The sequence below is a fragment of the Phymastichus coffea genome, unplaced genomic scaffold, assembly GCF_024137745.1.
Source record: "Phymastichus coffea isolate CEN01 unplaced genomic scaffold, Cenicafe_Pcof_1.1 PCOF00004, whole genome shotgun sequence".
Lineage (NCBI taxonomy): Eukaryota > Metazoa > Arthropoda > Insecta > Hymenoptera > Eulophidae > Phymastichus > Phymastichus coffea.
The window spans coordinates 13,443,515-13,464,767 of NW_026706815.1; the positions used below are offsets into that span (position 1 = coordinate 13,443,515).

General features: G+C 38.6%; 1 protein-coding gene across 1 annotated transcript in view; it reads right to left on the reverse strand.

Annotated features, from left to right (window-relative positions):
- Positions 1-21,253, reverse strand: part of LOC131666832 (protein dachsous) — a 213,788-nt gene that overhangs the window by 37,519 nt on the left and 155,016 nt on the right. Inside the window, exons 6-8 of the mRNA XM_058939805.1 lie at positions 1,205-1,609; positions 685-1,096; positions 266-544 (exon numbers count right to left, since the gene is read on the reverse strand). Coding sequence (XP_058795788.1) covers positions 266-544; positions 685-1,096; positions 1,205-1,609 — 1,096 coding nt within the window. The remainder of the gene's footprint in view (positions 1-265; positions 545-684; positions 1,097-1,204; positions 1,610-21,253) is intronic.

The following is a 21,253-nucleotide window of genomic DNA, read 5'->3' on the forward strand; positions in this document are numbered from 1 at the left end:
TTGTACAAAGAAGTATTTTTTTACGTGTTAAAAACGTTTGTTTAAATTTTTGACAAAACTTCTTTCATGCGTTATATTCCTATATTTTCATGAAATATACTTCATAAAGACATTAATTGAAATTTTGGAGTAAAATTCATTAAAAAATGTAATATTGAGAGAAATTTTTATAATTTTGTTAAGTAATTCTGACAGTAACTGTGGACCAAAGCCTAAGCCAATTTATAAAACCGCAACCCTCACATGCTTAATATATCATTCGTACCTTTGAGAATGGAGTAAGTTATAGTTGCGTTTTCACCTAGATCGTTATCAAATGCTCTGACTCGAGCAACTTCAGTGTTGGGCATTTGTTCTTCGCGTACACTTACTACATCGCCTTGAGGATCAACAATCTCTGGTGAGTTGTCATTCACATCAAGTACAGTTACTTTTACCGGTATGCGCGATGCTCGGGATGGTGTACCCTGGTCTCTTGCCTCAACTATTAGCTCGTGAACAGCTTTTATTTCCCGATCAAGAGTTTCAAGTGCTCTTAATTCACCTGTAACACATTGTCTTTTTTAATTAACCTATATATTTGGTAGAGAAACAATGATGCCATGTTTCATAAGGTCGATCGTTGGGATAATTGCCTAGAGAAAAAATAAGAGGAAATAGTAAAAGTGAAGCAAATGAACGCACCTGTATTAGGGTCGATAATAAAGCTACTGGTAGGTTGCACGATGGTATATCTGATAACTGCGTTGCTGCCAATATCGGCATCGACAGCGCAAACGGTGCCAATAATAACGTCTGGAGATAGATTTTCCAAAAGTTCAAAATGGTAGAATTCACTATGAAAGTGAGGTTCGTTATCATTTTCGTCAAGAATATTGATGACGAGTGTGGTGCTGGCCGTAGCTACTGGTGAACCATTGTCACTCGCTAATATCGTAACATTGTAGCGCTCCAGATGTTCACGGTCTAGTTGACCAGCCAGCGAAATCCAGCCTGTATTTGTGTTCATGCGGAATAAATTTATATTTTCTTCCAGCCGATAGCTCAATTGTGCGTTGTTTCCAGTATCTAAATCCACTGCCGTTACTTGTATTATCTATAAACAGTTACAATCACTTATTTAATTTTTCATTTATATGATTGGCTAACTAGAATTCAAGGTATAAGCATTTTCGTGTTTAATGATGATATATAGTATCTGTACCTGCATTCCAAGTTTAGCATTCTCTGTTATTTCAACGTAGTATTCATTTCTTTCAAAAATTGGAGGATTATCATTTACATCCTGAATATCTATGTTAATACTGAAATTAGTTGAAAGACCGCCACCATCAAAAGCATTTATTACCAGTCTATGTCGTTGTTGCGTTTCATAATCAAGAGGACGCAGAGGATATACTTCACCGCTTTCCGCATTTATTTCGAAAATTTCATTGCTATTCTGACTAAGGCCAAAGCGAATGGGTTTGACTGGAGTTATATCGCGATCGATTGCGTGAGCGACATATAAACTGGTTTGAATAGGATGTGATTCTGCGACCGAAATCCCAATGATATCTGATGCAAATACTGGTGAATTGTCATTTACGTCTTCGACAATTATTTCAACCTAGAGGCATAATAATTCTATTTTTAAAAAATGATGAAATTATTACACTTTAAAATATTTGTTTTATAAATGTAGAAATAGGAGGATTAAAAAATTTAGCGGATTCGTTAATCCTACAAATTTTGCCAAAAATCGACGAAAATCAACTTAAAAATATTATAGAAACACTGCACATGATTAGCAAGAATATAAAAACTTAATAATAATTTCGTTAATAAAAACTTTCCACAAGTTAATGCTTTCCAAATCAGTAGGAATTTGAAAACGTTTTATCGAGACTTTTATAGAAATGAATATGTTGAATTGTTAGAAAAAATCACGCACAATTTTTCTATTCTATATAAAAATATCATAACTATCGGTTAAAAATTGTATATTATTATTTATTAAATGGTATATATCTCTGGAAGATCAGTAGATATGCTGACAGAAGGGCTGTAATCTTACGGATGGCTTATTTTTCAAATAACCTACAATGTCAACTATCCTCACATAACATCCTCCCAAGAATGTCTGTGCTAGAGTTATACCGATAGGAATGAGTTCGTTTCTCAATAACGACTAATACTCATATCATAATGTTAAGTACTCCCAGACTTATCTAAGTTAAAAAAATTTTTTTATGGAGAATAAACATTAAAGGTTATTTAAGAAATGAATCCATTCCTATTGGTACAGCTCTTGTAAATTTTAATATATTACCCATTTTAATCAAAGATCAATTCTTTTGTTACAAAAAGACAATATTTATTTTATACACTCACTTTTAGTTATCTAACTAATAATGTTCACTTAATCCTGTTTTCTTATACATTATAATAGTAAAGATGCCATGCATTGTATTGAATGTTCCTTTATTATTGTACAATTTCATCAGTATACAAATCACTATATTTATGAAAAGTAAACTGATGAATTGTTCATAGTTAATTTAATAAAATTTGTTATCATATCTTAACAAAATAACGTTCTTTAGCGCAATATCTACGCACTTATTTTTCATGGTATTTATGCATTAATAAAGCATCTACGTAATCATGAAATCGATAGTGCAGCAAATTGCGTAATTTTTACTAATGAATATATATATTTATTTCTATAGAAAAATTGTTTAAATGACACAGATACAATGATAAATATATCGTTATTAACTTTGGACACTTTCTAATAATGAAAATTAAATTACACAGAATTATTAATCGATTTTACTGTCCTGCTAACAACGTGCAGTCTTTCTATAATTTTTCTGAAACAATTATTATCATGAATTTTATGCTGAGTTCTTTCAGTCTATTTTAAGGAGCAAGAACTGTTCTCAAAATATTATTACAACCACACTGTTTTAACATTGCTAACCTTTTTCTCAACCGAAAAATGTTACAGATATATTGCCAATATGTACAAGATGCCTGCTTTTATTTACAGAATAAGATTACTAAAACGTTTCTAGAATGCTAATTATAATTTTTCTTATTTTTAGGTAGTCTACGCAAAATTTCTACAATATTTTCTAAAGGAGAATCACGGTTCGACAACGACGATGACGGCAGATGAAGAGAGACGGCGAACGCGGGATTAAGGAAGGTAAGGAGGGAGAGTTGACAGGAAAGATAATTTGCGGGAGTATGCATTGGATTGTTGCATCGTACGCGTCGCCGATTTTTGTTCGTTTTCAATGATTCAATTTTTGAGTTTCGGACGCGGCCTAGTTGTTAGTTGAAGTTTGTGCATTTGTGGATACAGACCCGCTTGTTGTTTTTTGTGTTTCGAGGCTAGGTCGCGCCTAACCAGTGTTGAACCCCGGCACCAAAGTGTTTAAAGATCTCGTCAACGATTCGCGTGGACGACGCACGGGCACCCTTTTCTTCGGAGCGGAAAATAGTAATGGCCAGCAACCGCGCGGTAGCGATAGAAGTGGTACCGAGAACGACAGGAGCATTGGTTGGCAGCAGTAGCGGTAGCGGCATGAGGAACAGCAACCAGTAGGTGATCGCTGGATCGCAAAGGTTGGTTCCCGTATTCTCTCTCTACCTCTCTCTCTCTCCTTTTCTTGCATGTCGGATACCGCGCTTACGTATATGTGACCGAACAGTTCTGCTGGCCCTAGCATCGGTTATATATTTATCGAGTTTCGGGAAAAAAGATTACCGAACAATCTGCCAATAATTTCATCAGCGCGATTAGGTGAATTAGCGTCACCATCGTAATCCCGCCTAATCCATTATTTAATTTTTGTATGTCCGCGTTTCTTTTTTACTTGTACTTTTCTTTTTATCTCGTTTGCTTTGTAACAAAATTGCTTCGCGTTACCAATTTTTTAGAAAGGGGGAATAGAAGAGGCACTTGATCTTAACCATCGGCGAAAGGGGGAAGGGGCAGGCGGACAGGTCAATGGGAAAGATCGGACTATGAAATAACTACTTAAACTGTTCGATTAACTTTACCCTACTTAATAGATAAATAAGAAAACGCCTTGAAATTTTAAATCGAAACAAGAGAAGCAAACCCCAAATCTAACGAAATATCTAAAGAAAGCCAAACTGCCCGTTGGATTAACACATTGGTAAATTGTAACCTCTCGCCCGAAACTTAACCTAAGGAGCCGCTACTTGAGCAATGAAACTCAGTGTAGCAGGCGAATAAATGCCTTGCTATACACAATAATACCTAAACTTATACCAATGCAGTCGCAAGTCTGCCATAATAAGAGAGAGATTTATCGGAAACAAAAAAAAGTCGCACGAAGCTAAATCTGGAGAATATGGAGGATAGGGCAGCAGTTCATAGTGTAATTCGACCAATTTAGTCGTGGCTACTGTAGAGGTGTGAGCCGGTGCATTATCGTGATGGAAAAGCACTTTCGTTTTAGACAAATGGGACTGTTTTTCTTTTAATACGGCGTCAAATCGGCTCAATAGTTCGATGTAGTACTGTCCTGTGATCGTTTTGTCCTTCTCCAGGAAGTCAATAAAAATCACACTTTGAGAATTCCAGAAAACAGTGGCCATCACCTTTCTGGCCGACGGAACCGTCTTCGCCTTCTTCGGAGCAGACTCACCGGATAAAGTCCACTGGTTTAACTGTTCCTTGGTCTCTGGAGTGTACCAGTGAATCCATGTTTCGTCGACGGTTACGTAACGACGCAAGAACTCTTGGATTGTGATTAAACAGCTCCAAACACTGCTCTAAACTGGTCACACGGATGCGTTTGTTGTCTGCAGTCAACAAACGCGGCACCCACCTTGCTGACAGTTTCCTCATGCCCAAAATCTCATGTAGGATATGCCATACGCGTTCTTCTGAGATGCCTACTATCGCAGCTATCTCGTGCACCTTTAATCGGTGATCTGATAAAACGATATTGTGTACTCTTGTCACTTTCTCCTCCGTAGTGGCTGTTTTCAGAGTATCTGGGCGTGGATCATTCAAACCCGACGTACGACCATGTTATAACAATTAAATATAAACAAATTCGTTATAACAATTTTTAACGGTTGCCATTAAAGGAGAAGCATCCCCATACACTGCATCCAAGCGTTCTTTAATTTCACAGCGCGATTTCCCTTCCAAAAACAAGAATCGAATCACCGAGAGATATTGTTCTTTTTCAAAAATCAACGGACACCTTTGTTCTCGAGACTCAAGCTTGCGGCGACGTAATTGACGACAATATCCAGGAGCGGAGAACTTCGATAGTCTGAGGATCGAGGAAGAGAGCCTTCTGCCACCGGTGCCTGCCTCTTCGGGGCCTTTTCTTTGTCGATTGAGCGTCTGCTGCTCACTAGCAAGCGACCAATTTATATATCATAAATTCATCCCCAATTTTTCATGTAAAATTGAAATGATTGTACCCTTTGATACCCCTGTGGCCTCAACTAATTCTCGCAATTTTAATCTTCTATCACTCAACACCATATCGTGGATTTTGTTGACCAATTCGGGCGTACTCACTTCTACGGGGCGTCCTGAACGAGGTTCATCTTTTGTTGTTGTACGATCGCGTTTAAATTAATTCATTTACCTAGTTATAAACAGTCTTAAACACAGGGGCAGACTTGCCATGAACGGCGTTCAATTCAACTGTGATTTCTTTTGGTGTAAGGCCTTTCAAATGAAAATGTTTTATCACCGCTCGAAACTCTGTTTTTTCCATTTTTCAATAACCCAATAACTTTTTGTTCAACCAACGCTCACAAAAAAACGACTTAATGAATCGAGCTGAAACTTTGTACGATATCTAGTTAGTAGTATTGCTTGCCAAAAACATCATAATTTGAGCGTCACGAGCGCCATCTCTTGGATTTTATAAAGACTTATTGACCACCCCTCGTATTTAGTCACTATTTCATTTGTATGGTAAAAATGACCACAAACTATGCACAGCACTGCACTCACTTTTACACTAGGATGACATTTATAATGTCTGTTTAGCGTGGCATCAAACGGGTCTTTACCGCTCGACGCCATAATTGCGACAATTGCCGTAATTTGCGATTAACTCTATGTCATTGATTCGACCATTTACTGTACTTAAAAAAGTGATTTCCATTAATGAGTCTAAATTTTCAAATATATTAAATGTCTTAGTAGTTCAATTAAACCTCTTTAAAAATCGTTAAAAAAGTTAAACAAGATAAAAGTTAATTGGTTTTAAAGAATAATTTTGTACCAGAATATCCGTATTCAGACAATAATCATACTATTCTAATAGATTAAATTTGATATAATGATTAATGAACATAACAGTTTTCAAGATTAAATTAATATTACTAGAAAAGCCAAATGCAACCAATGATTAAATACAGTATTTTTTAATTATGCAGTCAGTTTTAATACGGATATTTAGGATTGAAATTCCTGATTGAATTCGATTACATTTTTCTTCATTTATTTATATTTTAATTACATAAACAAACATGACTATCCTCAAAAATTCCAAAGTATACAATAATACTTAATGCGCTATTTAATTGTGCTTTTCTACATCTGAATACAAGTATAAGTTGATCTTTAATTATAATTAATAATCAAAAATTCATTCAATTAACAATTTTTTTATTCCACACCTTGAAGACAGTCGTATTAGGAATACAAACAAATAAAGTTCAAACAGCAAATAGTGACACAGTTATTATAAATTGTAAAAACCAAGGAAAGTATTAGTGCTATCGAAAAAACTTTAACAAAAAAGCTACATTCGAATGTCAAAATTAAAAAAGAACAAATTAAAAAACCAAAATAAAATTTATTATAATCAGTAAAACTTTTACATCGAATGAAAAAGACATAAAATAATAATTATTATTATAATTATTTTAGTTATCGTTATCGTACTATGTCTTTCTGATCTCATAAGATTCTGAAATATATCTAGATATATTAAAAATAAATCTATTTGAAACATAACTAGAAATATATTGTTTTTAATGATTACGTTTTTAATAAATGTAGCAATTTCCAACATCACAATAAAATATTTATTTAACTATTTCTTTTTTCCAACATTTGTATATTTCGAAATGAGTTCAAATATTTTTCTTTTTTTAAATTTTGTTTCACCTCATTCTATTTATGCTCCATCAGTGCTAATCAGCGACGGAAGCTTGCAATGTGTTTGAGAACAAAGCACATGAAACTTTTTTTTCAGTGGTGCTTGTATCAATCAGCAGGGACTGGGAATCGAACCCGGGCCAACCGAATGCGAGTCCGTCGCTCTACTGACCGAGCCATTGCAGGCCCCAAGTTCAAATATTATTTCACTTTTAACTCAATTATTATCGTCTTAAATAAATTATTGCACTAGTTAAAGTAATAAGGTCTTGAGATTATTAGAAACATATACTTTGAATATTTATTAATTTCACTTTATTACAACAAAAGTTAGAAAAAAGAATTGTGCATCTAATCTCTATGAAACATAGAGCAACGTGCGTTATGTTATGTATGTAATCAAGAATTCCTTTCTCGTACCACCCAATTTATAAGAAACTTAAACGGTGAAAAACTGATGATTGCCAGAAGGTACCGTGAGGAGCTTAACCACTCATCTCTTAAGATAAATAATATTCTTTTGCGTGTTTGCTTAACCTGTGATTTATTACTTATACGTGATTAAGAGAACCCTAAGTATCTTAGGTTGAATGATGAATTTATCAGGTTCAGGTTGAAATATATTAAGACAAAAATGTTTATATTCCTCTAGCAATTCGAATCCTTGCTGAAAAAGGTTTCGTTTTAAGAAACTTGTTATTTATTGATACATATTTTTTTAAACTTTTATTAAAACTATCAGCAATCAACCGAAAATAGTGGGTTGCGTTGGGTTATGCTTTCAATGTCAAATTGTTGATCGAGCTCAAAGAAATTAAAAGGTAAGTAATCCTAAAAAATTGAGGCACTTGACGCCTTGATTTCCTGATTGCTCGACAATTAATGTAGACCGAAAAATCAGTGTATAAAACAATGACTCGACTTTTTGGCAATTGATTCGCGATGCGTCACAATTCCGTCGTAACAAATTGTTTATATACTTGTATCAAGTAACAACTCACAGAGTGAAATTTATTTTAAATAAAGTACGATAGTCTATTTGCATTTATCAAATATTGTGTCTAATGTTCATTTCTACGACATCCACATAAAATATCCTCAAATAAATACGATAAATACAAGGAACAACATAAAGAAAATAACAAATCAGAAATATATAAACACGATAAATATAACGACACGTACATATACATAAAAGAAACAAATTTGAAATATGGTAGCAGAACAGTCAATCTCATTAAAAACAAAGAACCCAGGTAAGTCCTACCATTATAATAATTTACATAAATATAAATATACATATAATATACATTATAACCGTACTATTTGAATAAAACTTTATCCATTTCAATAAATATAGGTCACGACTATGGAGTCGCCACATAACAAGTGGTTCCGGTACAAAAATCGAAAATATTATGAAATATTACACTCAAGAAATTTTGAACTACTAAGCTATATAATCACAAATTTGAATAAAGAAGAATAAATAAAAAAATAAATAAATAAATAAATAAATAAATAAATAAAAGAAATAATAAAATTTCTAATTAACTAGCAAGAAATGTCAAAATGACAAAATGCCAAAAAATATAAGTAAAACAGAAGATAAAATATCCGGCATCAGAAAACTAAGTTTTTTATATCGTAACGCTTTATGTGACATCGTATTTTTAATGAGTAGTAAAAATTTCTCTAACAACGCAAAAAGACTGACGCGACTTCAAATAAAAAATAACCCAGAGTTGAAAAATAATATACTGCTACCAAGCATATCTGTCTCAGATCCTTTCTAACAATCGATAAAATTTATGCACTGTCCTCCTAATAAAAATAGTAAGGAAAATACGAAAAAAAAATTAAATCATACGGTAAAACCTAGCGAACGTACGGTACAGGAAACGCAACTAATTGATACGTCGGATACAGACAAATCTAGAAAATTCACTGAAACGATTAACACAAAATTTTAAACACTCGAACTCATTATTAGATTTAGACCTTACTTTTAATCAGAATTACGAATGTCCATTCAATAATAACGAATACACGTGTAGAAAACGTTAATAGGTGTACACTGCCACGGTAATCCAAACAGTAGGCAGCAGCCATAGACAACAGGTAGATGGGGGAAGGGAGGTCGACGGCATGCGCACGGGTTTCGCGATAGCGGTGTGAAAACGAGCTGTTCGGGTTCGCGTGCGCCGCTAATGTTCACCAGACATTGATTTTCAGGAGAGGTCTTTTATTAGCTATTTGTTTGTCATCCCAGCCGGTGAACGCTGTTTTGGACGATTTGTTTCTGAGGAAAATGGGCTTTCGAGCCAACGTACGCAACAGATGTCCGCTGGACCGTGCCGATGTCGTCCTGCACGAAAGACCAATGCTATCTAATCGTTTTACGGTTCGAGCTATTGTAAAGGTTTGAGCACGTTCGTTCCCGAAAGAAAATACACGCGTGGCTTATCTTTTCATCTGCGTACTTTGAATTGTATTTTACTCTAACATAGTAATGTCGATCCTCCTACGTAAAAGCGTAAATGCTCCGTTACAACATGTACAAAATGTACTTCGGTTGGCGATCAAAATTGTGATTAATGTACGTATGAACAAGAAAGTGAATTGCGAGTCTCCAGTTTTAACTTATTTAGCTTGATCGGGACTGAAATAAGACACTTTCATTCATCGTAACTCGAGCTTATATCTTGTGGGCGACCCGCGCGTCGCTGCCTTGTAGCTACCTCATCGTCCCTACGTCGCGTGCCGAAAGGCACGTAGTTCCGGTGTTTGATACACGTGGAGGCTAGCAGACCCACAATTAGTCAAGAAGGGTTACGAGAACGGATAGGAAAGCGCGAAGGCGCACCTAGGCCGCATGGCATGGCGGGCGAGAGTGCGAGTGAGAGGGAAGAATAAACACACATTCCATACAACACGGATATTGGCGGTATTTTTAACGAAGAGAGTATTTGCAAAGACACGAAATTTACAATAAATATGAACAAAAAAACCAGGCAAGTAGATTACCTGGCTCTCACCCAGGAGGCTCGGGTTCGATTCCCGGTACCGGAACCAATTGTTACGTCTCGTGCATCAACTACGAATAGCTAATGAATGAGACGTTCCAATATGTTGACTAGTGGTCGGATATGTCTCACTTATAATAAATATATGTGGAAATGTATGTCTGATGATTGTACTACCTTGATAATCGTAGCTTTTAATTGTTGATAAAATGTAGCAGGCTCTAACTGCTTGTTGGATTGTATGAGTGTAGCAGGCTCTAACTGCTTGTTGAATTGAATAGGATAGGTTGTTGAATAATACTTGCACGATATTACTTTGTAACAGTCGTGAGTTTATTAAGTAAAATGATCACCAATTGTCGGACCAGTGTGTACGGAGTTGAGTCTTACAGGTACTTATTGACTGACTGACTACTGATCAACTGACTCGTAATGATGTTCATTGCTTTTTATATGTTAATTTTCAGGTCAGTATTGAATTGTGACATTTTGTTTTTGCTGAATATACATTCTTGTGCTCGGTGGCTTTATTTCGGAGTGCTATTTGTTTTGCGTTTTGTCAGCTTTCTGCTGACGTGTGAATATTTTAGCAGTTTTGAATTTCCTGAATATGCATTTGTTACAAAAGAGGATGTGTCGCAAGGTGTAACAACTTTATTTCGGAGTGTCATTTACCTCGCGTTTCGTCAGCTTTCTGCTGACGTGCGAATAGTTTTAGAAGCTTTGAATTTCACGAGTGTGCAGTTGTTACAAAAAGGATGCGTCGTAAAACGTAACACTATAATCCAACCATTCAAACAAGTAATATTGAGCAAGTCAACAACGACAGTGTTAAAACGAGCGTCAGCAAAATGACGCAACCGTTGCGCTTACCGCTTAAATACATTTCGGATATAGTTTCAGATGGGCAGTTCGATGAAAAAAATGACAACTAACGGATATATTGAAAAACTAAAACATATAAAATCAATTGTTTCTGAATTGAATGAACCAAGTTTATTATCAATTTTAAAAATGAAATTTGAGGGAGAAGTTTACAAAGCACTAGCAAATGTTAAAATAAATAAGGTAGATGACTAAATCAAAATGATAAGACAACTTTTTCCTTCTTTTGATAACATTCATAGTTTATATAGAAAATTTACAAAAACCATTCAAAAATCAAATAAACCCGTTTTAACATACGCAAATCAACTGCAAGAATTAGTCTTACAAATTTAATAAATGAAGAAACTAGATGCAGGTATAGCTAACGTGGATTTCAAAACATATGAAACAACAATAAATGCTGACGTGTTGAAAGCTTCTAAGCAAGGTTTATAACAGGATATTCGATTAGAATTAAGAAATCACATTAGCTTGAGTGCTTCTTTACAAGATGCTGTTGGAATTGAAACAAATTTAAAAACCAAAGATTCATAATAGGTGATATTGCCAGTCCTGTTCATAATAATTCAGATTCAGTTTTTGCTTCAGCGAACGTTACTTATATCTATGTTCTTGAAATTAAGTTTCGTGAGTTGACCTCTTTAAGTTAATATATGTGTGTGTAAGAATGTGTGAACTGGAGGATAAATAAAAGAAACTATTTAGATAAAAAAACAATTAGGGAACGTATATTTAACAAAGGAAGATAGGCATAAAAAACCTCCACTTGATGAGTGGAGGAAAAAGCCGAATACTAAAGTTTACAATAATTGAACTTAACTTAATGCATTTACAAAACTATTACGTCTAGATATCGCACACGACACAGTGAAGCTGAGACTTAATCCAGCGGGGTATAGCCCCGTGGAAGAGAAGAGGGTACAACCCTCAGACAATTCAATGATCACTCAAACCTCGCATGCGCACGCAAATATAAACTTTAACAGACACTTAAATAAAGACGCGTCCGAGTAAAACACTAACTTAGAATAAAACGTATATTACACTAACTATGAGGCGGAGATGCCGTAGTTATTCCCGTAACAAATCGGTAACAACTAACTACTGAGAGACGAGCCTCGGCGCCAGAACAACGCACCGAATAGAAAAAAACTCGAGAAAAGGGCAAAGAGTCCGCCCACTCATTAGCAAGCGACCAACGAGGTCAGTGTCATTCGAAACTGGCCCCGTCGAGTGTATAGCCGTTTCCTCGGACTGTCTCACAGCTGGATACCACCGTAATTAGGCGGTTGGCTCCACGATACATGCGAGAAATTCCGCAGTGAAATACTTTCACTGGTGTCTCTCACAACATCTGTGCGAAAGGCTTCTCGGGTCTTATATCATAAATCTCTTGCGCACATACGAGAGGATGCATGGAGACGATCGAGATATAACCAAAACAATCTATAATTGTCAAAGTTGTCAGAATTATAACCTTGAGGCTTTATTTTGCTACTAAGGAGTTTGTGTATACTGTCAAACCACAGATCACCTTTCAATTCCAAAGTTGTAAACAAAAAAATCAAACTTGTATGTGATTTCTGTAATGCTCAAGAACACTCTATAGATGATTGCAATTTTACAGAATAAAGCGTAATCATTATCAATATTCCTAGGTAATGTGCTATACGGTTATACTATGTCTATTTATTATAGAATACGAAATATGTTGGAAATGTAAAGAGAGCGGACAGGCCCCACACAACTATTCGAAATCATTGAATCATTCAGCAAATTCTTGCGCTGCTTGCGATAGCAGTGGTCGAGTACTCGATAGAGTTGTTGGAGTGTAACATGCAAACCTTGCAACGAAGTCAATCAGCCAGTAAAATACTGCCCAAATGTGGACGAAATGAGGAGATATAGACTTGCGACGCGTACAATCTGTAAGAAAGAAGGTTATGAAACTAAAGATTACGAATTGGTAAGAATTTTGGTTAACTATAATAAGAACAATAAAAGTAATGAAAATAAAATTGGTTCAAATACAAATTTTAATAACGGTAGACGTAGAGATAGAAATAATAGTTACGATAACAAACTTTCACAATTCAATAATTTTGGAAAAACAAATAATTATATCAAGTGTGACTATTGTCACATGAACAACAATGTAATTCAAATTTGTTTGAGAGAATTAGAAAAAAACGAGACAACTAGTAGTATTTGTACTTATTGCAAGGAATTAGGCCATAAAATCGAATTATGCCTAATTAAAAAATTACTAGAAAGTAGTCAAAAAAAATGTAAGCGATTTGTAAGCGAAGTGATCACACAGGATCAACTTGTTTCAAAAATAATAATCAGGGAATAATAATAATAATCAGAGACATAAATAGTTTCTTCCGAATATGAATGCACAGAAGAAGTATATGAAAAGTCACTCGCTGCAGAAATTGGAGGTGACGTAATGACAAGACGAAACATTGATGTTGTTGATAAAACGAATTCCAGCGTTCAATTTAATAAGCTAATATGATTCACAAACCAAGTCAGAAATATAATAAAGTATGTTTTCGAAATAAGAGACAAAAAACTTTTCAATGAATGTAATGGGAATACAGAATTTACAAATATTTTTGAAACTAAAGTGTCCATGTATTTCCCCAAGTTAAAAAATTTGTTGCATTACATATAGATATCGAATCCGTTTTCAAGCGTTAATTTTTGTTTAATTATTGATAGCGGAGCTTAAAGTAATATTATAAAAAGCGATCGCATACCACCAAATGCTATCTCAGACTCAGAAAAAATTTCATTATCCGATATTACTGACAAAGTTATTCAAACATTGTATTTGATAAAGATAATAATAATTAATAGATTGATAATAGATTTTCATATTGCTCTAAAGAAATTTTCAATTTCTTATGACGGAATATTAGGCATATCTGTTTTGAAAAAAAATAAATTGAGCTTAGATGAAGGTTACATGGAAATAAATAACAAGAAAATATAACTTATGTCGATAACCCTAAGTACAAAAAAATCAATCGTTTTTACTAAAAACAAGAGAAAAGAATAATAAAAAATTATAGAAGAACAAAAAGGTTTTTAAGTGAAATTTTACATGGCATTAATAAAGAAAACGAAATAAAGCATCAAAAAGGAACATATTACAAAAAATTAGAATTTTTTTAAGGAAATCGCAAATTTCATGTAGTATAACGAATCGTTTGTATATTCGTTATGTCTCTCTCTCTCCAAGAAGCCAGCAACTAATATATTTAATATTCATTATAAATTACCATATTGCTTGAATAATTACAGCATCACGGACGTCAGCGAACTGGTAAGCGACGCGACTCGCGTACGATAATCGATATCGACTCGCGGCGCGGACCTCATGGAGAGACGCTTCCTTGCGAGGAGAGAGAGAGAGTTTCAAAAAATTGACACAGTCCGTTTTCGACGATTGACGGGCTAACGTTTCTCGCGCGAGTCGAAGCCTGCTGCGGTCACCCAGCCTCACACGTGCCTGTGTACGCTGTCACGCCAGAAAAAAGTGCCATTAGGAGTCAGCCAGACGAAAACAAAGCGAGCGTGCGGTAGAAGCGAGCCCGCTGTCGCGTGCCCTTGATTTGCGGGTTAGGACGGAAGTGCGAGCGGCTTTACTGTAAGTACTAGATCAAGTACCTGGCCTCTCTCTACACCGCTCTCTCCTTTTTCACGCTAACTGAACCACGCATTTACGCCCGCCTTTTCTTTGGTGCTCGTTACGTCGTGGCCACGGTTGGTACCGGCAATCTCTCTCTCCGCGAACGTGCAGTCACTTTTATACATTTGTCATATCCGAGACGAATAAGTGCGGTTTGCCGTTCGCGAACGTCCAGCTCCTGACAGGCGAATCCGCTGTTACATGGTTCGATGAGGTTAAGCGCTGTCGCTCCCTCGTTCGAACGGTGCGCGCCAGTTCGCTATCGCCATCGTGCACAGCTCACAACAGAGCGAGTGCTTGCGCGACCTTGACCGCGTAGCGCGTGCGCAGTTCCGTTCGCTTCACTGTCAAGCTATTGCGAGTCTGTTTGCGTTACGATTAACTTTGTTCATATCGATCGTTTTGATAATATGTATTCCTTTGTTGCTAATTAAAATTTACACGCGTCCACGTTTAATCATATTTGAGTGCTTATTGTTTGCCGACTCCCCGTTCCTTACATTGCGATTGTGTATGCGACTGTACACGCCCGAATCTCTCTCTTTGGCCGTCGTGCATCTTCACACGTAGCCTACGACACTCTCCGCGGGCCAAGCTTTCTGACCGAAAAGGAGGCAACTGAGCTGCTGGACCCAGGACGTTCGGTGCAGGAGTGCCGATCTGCTCTGGAGAGCTATCCATCTACTTTTCCGCGGTTACTTTTATATAGCGTGTCCCGCTCAAGCGAAGCTGAGCAGGAACCCCGTTATATTTTGGCGCCCAACGTGTTCATCGATTTTCGTGTGACTTTGCTGCGATATCCTTCGCGGAAAATTTAGAGAAACGTACGTGTGGTAACGTAAACACAACAAATCAACCAAGCTAGTAACAAAAGCTGCTTGCGATATCAATAGTGTTGAGGAATTCAGAGTGTTTACGTCGTACAGACACACTCGGCGAGAAAAGCGTTCGAAACGAAAACCGCTACCCAAGCGTATGTTTATATTAATGCGTATTGTCCGAACATTTTCAATTTAAGCGTTTGCACTATATATTACGTATATAGTTACTGCAAATATAAGCGATTATTTTGAATTTTACTGTGTATGCATGTCAATCCTGATTTATATTATATATCGCCATAATTCATAGCGACTATAACATAATCCATAATTATTTAGAACGCGCATATAAATCAAATAAATTCTAAATCAAATAATATAAAATTATCTAAAAAGAAATACAAGAACCAAATCAAGAGTCATAACAAGAAATAATAATTAATAATAAATAAATAAAGTATAAATAATTAATAAATTAAACTAAATTAAAGATGAATAACATTAGCGATTTAACAATATTTAAAGATGAAATCGATAGCAAAATTAAAGATTGGATAAAATCTTTACCCAGCGACACGTTAAATAACATTTTAAATGACCTTGAAATAGATAATAACGGTTCAATGTATGAGCGCGCTAATAAACTTTACAGACGACTACAAGGAGATTATTCAACGGATGACTTCATGGAAACAATCGACAATTTAACGCTAAAAGCGAAAGAAAGACGCGATAAACTATGGGTGACGCTGATGCAATCAGAAGTCATACCGGAATCTTTACGCGACGATCTTAGAATTATGGCTGAATTGAATAAGGAAGAAGATTTTGACAACACGGATAACACCAACGATGAAGAAGACAACATACACAAGGACATGTCGTTAACTCCAACATCTAACACGGCACAAATTTTAACAAAGGAAACTTTAATAAACAATACGATCGCGGGGAGCACACATACGGCACAAACAATGACAACAACAAGTTTTGTCAATACAAGGCCGAGGACATCGACATGGGAGAACAAATTGACAAGCGAAATATCACAGACACCGGAGAAAATGGTATGGTGTTTGCTACCAACAGGGAAAACGCAGCACATACCAGAATCTACGGCTAAAGAGCTGAAAGAAGCCATAATTGCTGCGACTATGCTTCAAGAAAAAGTCGATAACATGGAAAACGACTTATCAAGAATGCAAAGCGTGAACGCTAAACTCGAACACAAAATCGAGTCTCAGCAACAACAAATAAAGTCGATGTCAGAAACTATCAGTAACTGGAAAGCAACAAGACAGGACAAAAATGTGAATTTTCGTGATACCTACAGTCTTATAGATCCAGAGTACGATTTAACAGTAATTGAAAAGTCAAAACTGAATCCGAATGCAGCTTTGTTTTCGTCAACGAGAAGATCGCAAATAGCTACCAACAGAACAAGCATACTAAGGAATGCAATACCTACTGCAACAGCTAATGCGACAAGTACGCAAGACCTTCGGCCTTGCGGAATGACTTCTACCCCCGCAGCTTCGAGCTGGGGAAGGGGGGTCCTAAGAGACGAAGCGTTTTCGCTCTCGCAAGCTACGGGATCGCAACCAACAAATGCAACACGGCAAGCGACCACTAGTCACGGACTTCCAAATTGGAGAACAAACGTTAACGGCTTCGACAATACACGAATTCAAACAAGAAACCTAGGAAAAACGGTCAGAGACTGGAAGATCCAGTTCTCCAACGACTCGAGTGCCAGCATCGAGGAATTCCTGGAGCGTGTAGAAGAAAACTGCTGTTTAGACCGTATCACGGAGGATGAAATCCTGGATTCACTGTCTACGCTTTTCAGAGGTCAAGCGCTCCACTGGTACCGCCTCTTGAGACCAACATGGAATACCTACCAAGAGTTTCGAGATGCAGCGCTAACCGCCTATAGCAAGTCACGTCGGTACGGCCGAAACTTGTCGGTGGAAGCGCACTTAAGGACGCAAGGACCTGATGAACCCGTGAGAGATTACCTGTCAGCCCTACATACGATTTTCAGCCGCTTTGAGCGACCATGGAGTATCCTTGACCAAGTGGACTTGGCAATAGATAACATGGTTCCAAGACTCAAGAAGGAGCTAAAGAAGCAGCAACACTCCATCGCATCGCTAGCTCAGCTCCTCCATCGAGCACAAGAGGTGGAAATCGCGGAATCCGATGAACTTTGGAAGCCGCCGCCGTCTCCAGAGCAGAGCTTGCTCCCAGAGGCCGCATATAAGCCAAAGACCAAGACAACGACGAAGTCAAAGGCGAATATCGCTTCAATGGCGGAAACTTCGAGTTTATCGGATGCCGAGTTAGAGAAATCTCTCCACAATTACCTATTGAAGAAATACCAGGAGCTTACAGTGTCTTCTCCCAAAAGCCTGCCCATCGCTAGTGTGGATACTACTCCAACTTCAACGAAAGCTGCAGCACGACAGTCACCTACTTCTCCACGAAGAGGATCCGATTCTCGTGGCAGAGGGGGCAGGAATGGAGGGCGATGGAATGCTAGAGGTGGTCGAGGAGGTGATCGACTACCTGGAGGTCGAGCAAGAGTTATCACACCACGCTCAGACAAGAATAAAGATAAAACTCCTGGACCAGACGCAGATAAGTTACTCTGCTGGGAGTGTAGTTGGCCCGGTTATACTAAGGCTACTTGCCCTGAATGCTCGAAAAATGAGCCTGCAAAAAACGCAGACAGGAGCGAGTAGACGGGGTCCCTATCGCTCCCCTGATTCCGAGGGCCTCATCAACTAACGCCGACTCAGGAGACCGTCAGGCACAGCAATCAGCGAATGTCGTCCGTTCGCCGGCACGGAACGATCAAGCGATTACGCTTCTGCCAGACCAAAGTACTGCGGCGTGCGCTTTAGTTGAAACGTACCCTCGGTGGTGGCTACCAGTACAAGTAGGCCACTTCACTTTTAGAGCACTTTATGATACCGGTGCTTCTCGAACTGTCTTAAGCCCCATTGGCCTTCAAATAGCTGCGGCCCTGGACCGTCCGGTCACATTGTACGACGGCCCAGGAGCGCGCGCTATCGATGGACATTACGTGCCCATCATTGGCAGTGTTCAATTACCATTTTCGGTCGCGGGAGCGTCTTATATGATAGATGCCCTTATTTTAAGCGAAGCCGAGTCTGAATGTACTCTAGGAGGAGACTTCATTCGTGCGTTTTCCGCTTGTCTTGATCCCGAGACGAATACCTTACGGGTAAAAGGGTGTGATCAACACGTGTCACTTACCCTCTCGTCTTTGAGCGTTGATAGTCCGCTCGCTCTGTCCGCACTTGGTATTGCAGAGATTACTCCAGAGCAACGAAAAGGGATCGACCGAGTAATTGAGGAGATACTGCCGGAATCAAAGAATGGCCACATCGGATGTACTTCATGGATTTCCCATGACATTGACGTTGGAGATGCCCGGCCGATCAAGCAGAAATACTACCCTGTTTCGCATGTTATCGAAATGGAGATGCATGCGCAGGTATATAAGATGCTTGAGGCGAAGATAATTCGGCGTTCGAAAAGCGAATGGTCGAGCCCTGTCGTTATGGTTAAAAAACCAGACGGTTCGTATCGCTTTTGCGTAGATTTTAGAAAGGTCAACGCAGTGTCCAAAGTTAGCGCTTACCCGCTTCCTTTCATGGACGTGATTCTGCGGAAACTGCAGCACGCTAAGTACATTAGCGCTCTTGACTGCTCTGGGGCCTTTCACCAGATCCCTCTTACGGAGCGATCCACGCCGATTACAGCATTTACTGTCCCTGGCCTTGGGCTATTCGAGTTTGTGCGAATGCCCTATGGAGTGGCTGGAGGACCAGCTACCTTCCAAATGCTGGCAGATATGCTGATACCGCCTGAGATGGAGCCCTACGCCTTCGCATATATAGATGATTTAATCATAGCCACAGAGACCTATGATGAACATCTGAAATGGCTCTCGTGTATCCTTAATCGGATCAAAAAGGCGGGCCTAACCATCAACTACAAGAAGTCGCGCATCTGTATGACAGAAGTTCGCTACTTAGGTGTTTTAGTCAACAAGGATGGGACTCGTCCTGATCCTGAAAGGGTTCGTCCTATTTTGGACTATCCGCCACCAAAGAATCTGAAGCATTTGCGCAGATTCCTCGGCATGGCGTCCTGGTATCGGAAGTTTTTGCCCGATTTTGCGAGCATAGCGGATCCGCTTACCTTATTAACCCGAAAAGACACTAAGTACGAGTGGACAGAAGCGCAGCAAGACGCTTTCGAGCGCATCAAAGGACAGATCGCCACTGCCCCAGTCTTGGCACGGCCCGATTTCGCGGCCCCATTTATAGTCGAATGTGACGCAAGCGATTCAGGACTGGGCAGCGTTCTCCTACAACACATTGGAGAAGAAGACAGAGTGCTCTGTTTTGCCAGTCGAGCACTCAGCGCTACGGAGAGGAGGCTCTCAGTAACAGAAAAAGAGTGTCTCGCAGTAATTTGGGCGATTGAGAAGTTTAGGCCTTATATAGAAGGTTATCATTTTACAGTGATAACCGATCACTATAGTCTGAAATGGCTACGAGATTTGAAGCATCCGAACGGTAAGCTTGGACGCTGGTCGTTGATCTTACAGTCGTACAGTTTCGATATAGTGCATCGCAAGGGAAAGTTCAACGTCGTTCCAGATGCCTTATCACGGATGCACGAAGAAGATGGCACGACTACTGCCACCGACTTAGCATCGCTTTCAGCGCTAACTCCAATCAAAGACCCTTGGTATTTGAAATGGGTTCAAAAGGTTCGAGAAAATCCAACCGAACACCCATATTGGAAGTATAGCGGGGATAAGCTATATATCTACAAGCCGGATCCTCTTGTTGACGATCTGATGGGCGCGGACGAGGACGCATGGAAACTAGTGCTCCCGCGAGAACGCAGAGCTCAAGTACTTGTAGAAAGCCACGATAGCCTGACAGCAGGACATCTAGGGCGATATAAGACGCTAAAGCGAGCAGCGCTGAAATATTATTGGCCTGGCATGAATAGAGACGTAGCACATTACGTCCGTAATTGCCTTGTCTGCCAACAGACCAAAGTGGAGCAAGTCGCTCCTGCAGGTTTAATGGGAAGGCACGTAGTCTCTCGGCCATGGGAAATAGTGGCAGGCGACACTATGGGCCCTTTTCCAAGGTCAGCGCAGGGTCACGAACATCTTCTCATTTTTGTTGACCTCTTTACTCGCTGGATAGAGTGCATTCCACTACGCAAAGTTAATGGGAAAGCGATCCGCCGCGAGTTAAAGGAGCGAATCTTTTTGCGATTCGGAGTGCCTGATAAGTTTTTATCGGACAACGGTACGCCGTTTAAAAATAAACTGGTGGACGAATTCTTGGATTCGTTTGGCGTAACGCATAGCACCTGCGCGCCATACTCACCAAAGAGCAACCCGACTGAAAGAGTGAATCGCACTATCAAAACTATGATTAGTGCGTTCATTCAAGAAAATCACGCCACCTGGGATGCTCATATTGCGGAATTCGCTTTCGCTTACAACACGGCGATACATGAAGCGACGCGCGCTAGTCCCGCTTTCCTTAATTACGGGCGGCACCCCGAACTCCCCGATACCAAGAAAAGGAAGGAGGAT